At 39.1% G+C, this 11,747-nt stretch overlaps 1 protein-coding gene across 2 annotated transcripts in view; it reads right to left on the bottom strand.

Moving 5' to 3' along the window:
• The window catches only part of LOC133557426 (homer protein homolog 1-like), a 57,881-nt gene extending 51,687 nt beyond the window's left edge, over positions 1–6,194 (bottom strand). For both annotated transcript variants that reach the window (XR_009807766.1, XM_061907877.1), the window contains exon 1: positions 5,627–6,194. Coding sequence is in view for 1 of the 2 variants with exons in the window: in XM_061907877.1 (XP_061763861.1) it covers positions 5,627–5,631 (5 nt within the window). In the remaining variant the exon portion in view is untranslated. The remainder of the gene's footprint in view (positions 1–5,626) is intronic.
• Positions 6,195–11,747: the final 5,553 nt, after the last annotated feature.

Raw genomic sequence — 11,747 nt, 5'->3', positions numbered from 1 at the left:
GCAGTTGTGGACAAAGGGGTGTACCTCGCCCCATCCTTTCTTGTGAAAGACTGAGCATTTTTTGGGAAGCTGTTTTTATACCCAATCATGGCACCCACCTGTTCCCAATTAGCCTGCACACCTGTGGGATGTTCCAAATAAGTGTTTGATGAGCATTCCTCAACTTTATCAGTATTTATTGCCACCTTTCCCAACTTCTTTGTCACGTGTTGCTGGCATCAAATTCTAAAGTTAATGACTATTTGCAAAATAAAAAATGTTTATCAGTTTGAACATCAAATATGTTGTCTTTGTAGCATATTCAACTGAATATGGGTTGAAAAGGATTAGCAAATCATTGTATTCTGTTTATATTTACCTCTAACACAATTTCCCAACTCATATGGAAACGGGGTTTGTAAAATATGTCAAACGAAAGGGGGTGTGACATTCATATTTTGTCAATATTCACTCTTTTATCGTTCATATAAAACATGTAAAATTCCATCACCTTTTTAAGGCGGTTTGTCATAACGTTTTTAGCATTCAATCAGACATTATTGTGAGGTTTTGTATTAGTGTTCCTAAAAATAGATATACCGACCCCCAGACACACTTTTTTTACTCTAAATCTGGCCCCCCAAGTAAAATAATTGCCCAGACCTGTTGTAAACACCTTAAAGGCCTACTAAAACCCACAACTACCGACCACGCAGTCTGATAGTTTATATATCAATGATGAAATATTAACATTGCAACACATGCCAATACGGCCTTTTTAGTTTACTAAATTGCAATTTTAAATTTCCCCGGACTTTTTTCTTGAAAACGTTGCGTAATGATGACGTGTACGCGTGACGTCACGGGCTGTTATGAATACGAGCGCTGCGCACACACACAGCTAAAAGTCGTCTGCTTTAACGGCATATTTACACAGTATTTTGGACATCTTTGTTGCTGAATCTTTTGCAATGTGTTCAATTAATAATGGAGAAGTCAAAGTAGAAAGACCGAGTTGGGAAGCTTTAGCCTTTAGCCACACAAACACACGGTGATTCCTTGTTTAAAATTCACAGAGGTGAAACTTTACTATGGATCAAAGCGGACATGGATCCCGACTACATGTCAACCAGCAGGTTTCCGTGAGAAAATTGTGGTAATAAGTCGCCATTTACCGGATATCAGCTGAGCTTGTGCCGTCCATACAGCTGCTGTCGACTTCCCCGAGACGTGGACGTACACTTCCGACTATCAGGTACTGTTAAACTCACTAAAACACTAGCAACACAATAGAAAGATAAGGGATTTCCCAGAATTATCCTAGTAAATGTCTCTAAAAACATATGAATGTCTCAATGCAACGCGATTGCAATCAAGTTTTTTTTTTTCCCAGTTCGTCGCTATGAATATCCTCAAACACGAATCTTTCATCCTCGCTCAAATTAATGGGGAAATTGTCGTTTTCTCGGTCGGAATAGCTGTTTTTGTTGGAGCAGGGTATCTGCAGGTTTCAGCAAGTCAAATTTAAGACTTTTTAAGACCTTTTTAATGCCACCCTGAATGAAATTTAAGACCGAAAAAAATAATAAAAAATGATAAATGGGTTGTACTTGTATAGCGCTTTTCTACCTTCAAGGTACTCAAAGCGCTTTGACACTACTTCCACATTTACCCATTCACACACTGATGGAGGGAGCTGCCATGCAAGGCGCCCAACCAGCACCCATCAGGAGCAAGGGTGAAGTGTCTTGCTCAGGACACAACGGACGTAACGAGGTTGGTGCTAGGTGGGATTTGAACCAGGGACACTCGGGTTGCGCACGGCCACTCTCCCACCGCGCCACGCCGTCCCCATCTATAAATATAAGCGATGGTTGGGGATCCCACTGTACTATAACCTCAATGCCAATCAGTCAAGTTTTCTTTTTGTATGTTTATTAATAAACAAACTGATAAGCACCACTCTGCCAAAAAGCTTATCAAAAATCTTGAGAGATCCAAAAACTTTGACATCCAAAACAGACAAACCAACACCAATGCCAGTAAAAACATAATAACCGAGGTGAGGGTAAAAAATTGTTTACATACGGTCAATAATAGTGCAAAACAGTATTATAACATCAACAACAAAACACTGAACACACACTCAAATGAGCCTGAGTTGAGCTTCAGCTGGCTGTTCTCATTCACGAGTTCTGCCTCTATTTTTTTCAGCTCACTCATTTTTTCTTTGTATCTCTTGAAGAAATACAAAGAAAAAATGAATGAGCTGAAATTACTCACAAACAAAAAAAAAACGGCCCGACAATTTAAGACCATTGAGTACTGAATTTAAGACCATTTTAGGAATTTCTAATAAATGTAATACTTTTTAAGGCCTTAATTTTAGATACATGAATTTAAGACTTTTTAAGGATCTGCGGATACCCTGTGGAGGCTCCCATTAAAATCAATGTGAATATATGAGGAGCCATCAACATGTGACGTCATCGTCTGCGACTTCCGGTAGAGGCAGGGCTTTTCTCCAGTTTCAAACTTCATCGTGGATACCCTCCTCCATTCACATCCCATCTCCCCGGATTATAAACAACCTAATGTAAATAATCAAATGTACTTCTAATGTATATACTTGTTCTTATGCTATGTGAACTCACTATGTTCTCTGCTGGCTGTACATATTCTACTAAATAAGACCTACACTGTTTCAATGTCCACATTTCTCTGTTGATGCAATTGTTGATGACTGAAGTTCTGATATCAACCAAAGCGCCTCATCCCAACCCCCGGATTGTACATAATGTAAATAATTCAATGTATATACTATGATGATTAACTTGTGTGATGACTGTATTATGTTGATAGTATATATTTCTACCATGAATTGATTAACGTGGAGCCCGACTTAAACAAGTTGAAAAACTTATTGGGGTGTTACCATTCAGTGGTCAATTGTACGGAATATGTACTGAACTGTGCAATCTACTAATAAAAGTATCAATCAATCAATCAAAAAATTGTAATTGATATTACTTTTTTATTTGAATTTCTCAGTTCTTTTGTTTTGTGTTCATGTTTACAACTTTCTTCAATAACTACAGTTTTGTTATGTACCTTAAGTGTTTGTGTGTTTTGAGGCGACAAGCCAGGTTCAGTAGTTGTTTGCACCTTATTTGCATGACTTTTTTACTATTGATATTACTTCTGTAATAAATATTTTTTTTTTTTACTTAAATCGTTGTCCTGTGTTTTATTATTATCATAATCAATTAATAAAGGCAAAAGTACAACTGTGTTTTTCAAAAGTATCGATACCCCGAAGCCCCCCTCCCCCCATCAGATGACGACACTTCCGGTATCGGATCGGTATCGATGCCCAAATTTGCGATATCGCCCACCCCTAATAATTGCCTATCCGCGCATCTCTACTGTACATAAAACAAGAATGGTAAAGAATTCCACTTTCAAATCTTTAACAATTAGTTTCTTCAGTTCCCAAACGTTTATTGAGTGTTGTTAAAAGAAAATGTGATGTAACACAGTGGTGAACATGCCCTTTCCCAACTACTTTGGCACGTGTTGCAGCCATGAAATTCTAAGTCAGGGGTAGGGAACCTATGGCTCTCAAGCCAGATGTGGCTCTTTGGATGACTGCATCTGGCTCTCGGATAAATGTGAGCTGACACTGCTTAACAAGATAAGTAATGACTAATTCCACTTGAGGTGTTGGGACGGCATGGCGCAGTGGAGAGTGGCCGTGCGCAACCCGAGGGTCCCTGGTTCAAATCCCACCTAGTACCAACCTTGTCACATCCGTTGTGTCCTGAGCAAGACACTTCACCCTTGCTCCTGATGGGTGCTGGTTAGCGCCTTGCATGGCAGCTCCCTCCATCAGTGTGTGAATGTGTGTGTGAATGGGTAAATGTGGAAGTAGTGTCAAAGCGCTTTGAGTACCTTGAAGGTAGAAAAGCGCTATACAAGTACAACCCATTTATCATTTTATCATTTATAATCAAAATGTTAAAAATAACGTTAAAAATATTAAACATGCTCATGCATTTGAATTCATCCATCCTTTTTTCTACCGCACTTGTTCAAGAAATTGCATGATTTATTTATTATTGGGTTTTTTTAGGGTTTGCAACTCCTGGGGGTTCTTCAGACCACCAAGCACCGACGTGAAAGCCTTTTTCAGGGTTACGATATTTTATTCATTTTTCAATAAGTCTCTCAGTTGCTTTCCAGCAATTGTCTTTTTCTCTTTTGTTCTCGCTCGCACTCTGGCTCCAGCTCTAACCCTGTCTATCCTCCCGGCTGCTGCTTATAACAGAGCGACAGGTGATAAGATAACAAGGCCCAAGTGGGCCATGTACGCACCTGTCGCTGATTTCGAGACCGGTCCTAGCACACCCGCTTTGCTGCAGGCCCGCAGGCCACGCCCCCTCCACAGTTAGCTTCAGAATATCAACGTTATAACAAAGAATACGAGACCTATTATACTCTGGTAATGTTGGTCTTACTTAAAAATGCACGCGTTTAGTTGTGTTCAGTGTTGAAAAAAAAAATGATATGGCTCTTACGGGGCTTCACGGTGGCAGAGGGGTTAGTGCGTCTGCCTCACAATACGAAGTTCCTGCAGTCCTGGGTTCAAATCCAGGCTCAGGATCTTTCTGTGTGGAGTTTGCATGTTCTCCCCGTGAATGCGTGGGTTCCCTCCGGGTACTCCGGCTTCCTCCCACTTCCAAAGACATCCACCTGGGGATAGGTTGATTGGCAACACTAAAAATTGGCCCTAGTGTGTGAATGTGAGTGTGAATGTTGTCTGTCTATCTATCTGTGTTGGCCCTGCGATGAGGTGGCGACTTGTCCAGGGTGTACCCTGCCTTCCGCCCGATTGTAGCTGAGATAGGCGCCAGCGCCCCCCGCGACCCCGAAAGGGAATAAGCGATAGAAAATGGATGGAAAATGGATGGTGTTTAGTGGTGCAAGGTCAAATTTTGAAGCAAAATTAAAATTAAATCAAGTGGAAATTGATTGAGTATATGAAAGTAAATTCTTGGGAATCATAATTGATCATGAACTATGTTGGAAACCGCATATTTAATATATAAAGGGAAAAAATCCAAATCCATTGCTATTCTTTATAAAGTAAGACATGTCTGCATATGTTACATTATTTTTTTTTTCCATATTTAACATACTGTGTCAATAAGGGAATAAGCGGTAGAAAATGGATGGATGGCTCTAACGGAAATACATTTTAAAATATTTGGATTCTTGACTCTCAGCCAAAAAGGTTCCCAACCCCTGTTCTAAGTTAATTATTATTTGCAACAAAAAAAAAAAGTTTATGAGTTTGAGCATCAAATATGTTGTTTTTGTAGTGCATTCAATTGAATATGGGATGAAAATGATTTGCAAATTATTGTTATCCGTTTATTTTTTCACAGCTAACACATTTTCCCAACTCATATGGAAACGGGGTTTGATTATTATCGGGTAGCAGGTTATAGTTTGCTTTGTGTATGATTTGAGCAGTTTGCAAATTCGCTATTCACAAGGTTTATTTAAATAAAAATATAAAAGGAATAAATAAAGAAAAACTCCAGCTAGCTTAGCATTAGCATTAGCAGCGAATAAACCAACATACCCCATTGTTGTCGCTGGTGGCTGCCAGTCGTCTCTCCTCCGCGGCCGCCCTCTCTCGCTGTTCCTCCGGCAAAGGTTTCACTCCGACATGGTCCGACGTGCCGGCGGTGACGTGCGAGCTTCACCGGGGCGAGGGCGCCTGGCCCCGCATGTTGATGGCGACGACGAGGGTCGAGGGCACCGAGGCGGGGTTAGCTCCGCGGCTAATGAGGGAGCAACTCCGGGCGTACGCGAACTGACTGGACTGGTTTGGCCAGGAGTTCCACAAACTGAAGCAACTCTTCAGACTAAAGAAGACAAACAGGTTTTTGTTTTTTTGTGTTTTTTTTTTGTTTGTTTTTTGTGTGTGTGTGTGTGTGTGTGTGTGTGTATGAACTCGCTGCTAGCTAGCTTCATGAAAAGTAGCACCACATATTAATACGGGGGTGGCTTGGAAAAACACAACATTACAACCTTTTTTTTTGGTTTTAAAGCCACACCAAAAAATGTCAATTAATCCTTCAATTAAATCACGTCCGGGCTTGGAATGTCTAAATTCTGATTCGTTGATGTCGTCAATCTTTTTGAGCGGTCCTACTTTTTTTTTTTTTTTTTCCCCACCGCGGAGGCGTACACGCGTTACCGGAAGTCACGTGGTCACGGAAAGTGGCGTCAAACTCAAATAAAGAGTGGGTCAAAATTTCAAACATTAGGTTGAACAAATTAACCTTTTAAAAGGGATCCAAACAAGAATATTGAACAAGCAAGGCTTATATAACTTTATAGTGACATGGAAAGTCCATCCATCCATCCATTTCCTACCGCTTATTCCCTTTCGGGGTCGCGGGGGGCGCTGGCGCCTATCTCAGCTACAAATCGGGCGGAAGGCAGGGTACACCCTGGACAAGTCGCCACCTCATCACAGGGCCAACACAGATAGACAGACAACATTCACACTCACATTCACACACTAGGGACCATTTAGTGTTCAAGTTTCAAATTATCCATCCATCCATTTCCTACCGCTTGTCCCTTCTGGGGTCGCTGGAGCCAACCTCAGCTGCATTCGGGTGGAATGCAGTGTACACCCTGGACAAGTCACCACCTCATCACAGGGCCAACACAGATAGACAACATTCACACTCACATTCACACACTAGGGACCATTTAGTGTTGCCAATCAACCTTCCATCCATCCATTTTCTACCGCTTGTCCCTTTTGGGGTCGCGGGGGACGCGGGCGCCTATCTCAGCTACAATCGGGTAGAAGGCGGGGTACACCCTGGACAAGTCGCCACCTCATCGCAGGGCCAACACAGATAGACAGACAACATTCACACTCACATTCACACACTAGGGCCAATTTAGTGTTGCCAATCAACCTATCCCCAGGTGCATGTCTTTGGAAGTGGGAGGAAGCCGGAGTACCCGGAGGGAACCCACGCATTCACGGGGAGAACATGCAAACTCCACACAGAAAGATCCCGAGCCTCAATCAACCTATCAATAATAATTGAAAATTAAAGCTGCAAGAGGTGTTGGTCGGGTCCGCCTTTGGCCGCTGCCAAGCCCTGGTCTAAGTCAGACCTACATAGAGGTCTTTGTTTCATGTCTCTACGACATTCCTAACAGAAGTTACAAACAGTTTTGTCTGGGTTTTTTCCTAGTGGGCGCTGGAGCGCAATTTTGACTTTTGGGGTTTGGTTTTTCATTAGATGGCAATTTTCGCCAGTCCTGATGTGTGTGTAAAATTTGGTGAGTTTTGAAGCATGTTAAGGGGGTCAAATTACAGATCAGCGTTTCTGGATGTTGTTGATAAATGGCTTTCGCTTTGCATAGTAGAGCTTTAACTTGCACTTTGAAGCATTTTAAGGGGGGCAAATTACAGCTCAAAGAGGCAAAAATGACATTTTTTAGGAAACTTTGCGCAGGGGTTCTTTGAAGGCGTGTAAAATCAAAACCGGAGCAGTAATCAAAACTTTGTTGGATAGTTTTAATCAAAAAGGTTCAATTTGGCCGCTGCCAAGCCCTGGTCTAAGTCAGACCTACATAGAGGTATTTTTTTCATGTCTCTACGACATTCCTAACAGAAGTTACAAGAAGTTTTGTTTGTTTTTTTTCCTAGTGGGCGCCGGAGCGCAATTTTGACTTTTTGGGGTTTGGTTTTTTATTAGATGGCAATTTTCGCCAGTCCTGATGTGTGTGTAAAATTTGGTGAGTTTTGAAGCATGTTAAGGGGGTCAAATTACAGATGAGCGTTTCTGGATGTTGTTGATAAATGGCTTTCGCTTTGCATAGTAGAGCTTTGACTTGCACTTTGAAGCATTTTAAGGGGGTCGAATTACAGCTCAAAGAGGCAAAAATGACATTTTTTTGGAAACTTTGCGCAGGGGTTCTTTGAAGGCGCGTAAAATCCAAACCGGAGCAGTAATCAAAACTTTGTTGGATAGTTTTAATCAAAAAGGGTTCAATCTCTCTCCTGTGCGAGTTTGAAGCCGAAACGACAAACGCACTCCGAGGAGTTTACATTTGAAAAAGGTGACGGGTTTTTACAAAACTTTTATTTTGAAGGGGTAATTTTTAACTTCCTGTTGATTTTTGCCGAAGGATGTCGATTATCTAAATGTAGGTCTAAGTGAGACCTACATAGAAGTTTTTGTTTCATGTTTTTCCGGCATTCCCACTGGAAGTTACAAGGAGTTTTGTCTGTGTTCTCTTCCTCGAAGCAGTTTTTGCTGTGTTTTGATAAAAAATTGCGCAAGAGCGCAATTTGGAGGTTTTTTTTGTTTGTTTTTTTTCATTAGATCGCAATTTCTGCCAGTCCTGATGTGTGTGCCAAGTTTGGTGAGTTTTAAAGCATTTTAAGGGGGTCAAATTTCAGCTGAAATAGGCAAAAATAGCATTTTTTTGCGAAAATTTAGCTTTGAAGGGGTTTTTTCAAAATTTTTGTTGATTTTTGCCCTAGAAGGTAAAATTATGAAATCTAGGTCTAGGTTAGACCTTTGTGAAGTTACAAGCAGTCTGTTTGTCTTTCCTTCCTAGGGGGCTCTAGCGTGCAATTTTGATTTTTCTGGTTTGGCTGCCTAATAAGTTGGGAAGGCATGCCTTCATCAAGTACCACCATAACGACAGCATTATAATACAGTAGTGTAGTAGACCTAATCATCAACAAGTACCACTATAATGACAATATTTATAAAACAGTAGTGTAGTAGACCTAAGTATTCATCAAGTACCACCATAACGACAGCATTAAAATACAGTAGTGTAGTACACATAGGTGTTCATTAAGTACCACCATAATGACAATGTTATAATAAAGTAACGTAGTAGACCTAGGTATTCATTAAGTACCACCATAATGACAACATTAAAATACAGTAGTGTAGTAGACCTAAGTATTCATCAAGTACCACCATAATGACAACATTAAAATACAGTAGTGTAGTAGACCTAAGTATTCATCAAGTACCACCCTAACGACAACATTATATTACAGTAGCGTAGTAGGCCTAAGTATTCATTAAGTACCACCATAATGACAACATTAAAATACAGTAATGTAGTAGACATAAGTATTCATTAACTACCTCCATAATGACAACATTAAAATACAGTAGTGTAGTAGACCTAAGTATTCATTAAGTACCACCACAATGACAACATTAAAATACAGTAGTGTAGTAGACCTAAGTATTCATCAAGTACCACCCTAACGACAACATTAAAATACAGTAGTGTAGTAGACCTAAGTACTCAACAAGTACCACTATTATGACAATATTTGTAAAACAGTAGTGTAGTAGACCTAAGTATTCATTAAGTACCACCATAATGACAACATTAAAATACAGTATAGTGTAGCAGACCTAAGTACTCAACAAGTACCACTATAATGACAATATTTATAAAACAGTAGTGTAGTAGACCTAAGTATTCATCAAATACCACTATAATGACAACATTAAAATACAGTAGTGTAGTAGACCTAAGCATACATTAAGTACCACCGCAATAACAACATTAAAGTACAGCAGTGTACTTTAATTAACTACCTCCATACTAACATTAAAATACAGTAGTGTCGTAGACCTAAGTATTCATTAAGTACCACCATAATGACAACATTAAAATACAGTAGTGTAGTAGGCCTAGGTATTTATTAAATACCATTATAATGACAACATTAAAATACGGTAGTGTAGTAGACCTAAGTATTCATCAAGTACCATAATGACAACGTTAAAATACAGTAGTGTAGTAGACCTAAGTACTCAACAAGTACCACCATAATGAGAATATTTATAAAACAGTAGTGTAGTATACCTAAGTATTCATTAAAAACAAGGCAGAGGTTTTATTTAACAAGCATATTTTGATTTTCTAGCCACGGTAGCATTACACACAGTTTGAACAGTAACATTGTGTTTCAATATTTAATTATGTGATTTTGAAACTATTCATAGTCACACTGTTTTGGTCTTTCTAGAAGAGGAGCAGTTTTCACTGCCAGGCTCCGCCCACTATGAAGAGTTACAAATAATCACCGGCCAATGCAGCACTTCTGGGTGGATTCGTTTGTACCGATCATGATTCACATCGGAACTTGTGGAGTCGACTTATCGTCTCGTCTTTTTGTGTGGCGCTAGGCCACGCCCACATCGTATGACGTAGGCAAAGTTTGTTTGCAATTTATCATCGTAGTAGCTTTCACTTTAACTTTCGATTAAATATGTCCCCGAAAATGGCTAAAAAGATAGTAGTAATTATACGATAAAACGAAATGAAATTGTGAGATAAAAAGTCATAATTCTGAGAGACAATGTCAAAATTACGAGTTAGTCACATTAATGATGTTAATATAGTCAAAATTAAGAGAAAAAAAAGTCAAAATTGTGAGATAAAAAGTCATAATTATGAGAGACAAAGTCAGTAGTGTAGTACACTATGGGGCGGCATAGCTCGGTTGGTAGAGTGGCCGTGTCAGCAACTTGAGGGTTGCAGGTTCGATTCCCGCTTGTGCCATCCTAGTTACTGCCGTTGTGTCCTTGGGCAAGACACTTTACCCACCTGCTCCCAGTGCCACCCACACTGGTTTAAATGTAACTTAGATATTGGGTGTCACTATGTAAAGCGCTTTGAGTCACTTGAGAAAAGCGCTATATAAATATAATTCACTTCACTTATAATAATTCACATTAGTCACATTAATGATGTTAATATAGTCAAAATTAAGAGAAAAAAAGTCAAAATTGTGAGACAAAAAGTCATAATTATGAGACAAAGTCAAAATTATGAATTAGTCACATTAATGTTGATATAGTCAAAATTAAGAGAAAAAAAGTCAAAATCGTGAGATAAAAAGTCATAATTATGAGAGACAAAGTCAAAATTACGAATTAGTCCCATTAATGATGTTAATAGTCAAAATTAAGAGAAAAAAAGTCAAAATTGTGAGATGAAAAAGTCATAATTATGAGAGACAATGTCAAAATTACGAATTAGTCACATTAATAATGTAAATAGTCAAAATTAAGAGAGAAAAAAATCAAAATTGTGACATGAAAAAGTCATAATTATGAGAGACAATGTCAAAATTACGAGTTAGTCACATTAATGATGTTAATATAGTCAAAATGAAGAGAAAAAAAAAGTCAAACTTGTTCGTCCAAATTACGAGATTATATTCATACTCACAGTCAGCACAATGAGCAAAAAAGCAGCTCATAAACAAACCCAAAAAAAAGTAATAATTACGAGGTAAAAGAAAGGTTTAATTGTTGAGATAAAAAGTGATAATCCTTCAGTCATGTTTCAGTTACCCAGGTCACAGGACAATACCGGAACCTTTGTAAGGGGAACTTAAGGGCGGGGGACACAGGATATGATGACATCTGTTGTGTTTACAACCGGAAGTGGAAAAAGTAAGAGCGGGAACAAAAGATAATAAGTTTTTCCACTTGTATATTTAGAACTGGATTTCATTATTTCTACTTCTTATGGCATAGTTTCGATTTCACCTCATGAATACAACTTTATTTTTTTTTAATCATCCTGTAATGACTTTAACTCAAACAGTAATAACTTATTTTTTTAGTGGTGCAAACATGCTTCCGGAAGAAAAAACAGTGACTGGTCCAAAA

This window comes from Nerophis ophidion, linkage group LG08 (genome assembly GCF_033978795.1).
Source record: "Nerophis ophidion isolate RoL-2023_Sa linkage group LG08, RoL_Noph_v1.0, whole genome shotgun sequence".
NCBI lineage: Eukaryota > Metazoa > Chordata > Actinopteri > Syngnathiformes > Syngnathidae > Nerophis > Nerophis ophidion.
Note: the sequence above shows the minus strand (reverse complement) of the source record. Positions and strands in the feature narration are given on the sequence as shown.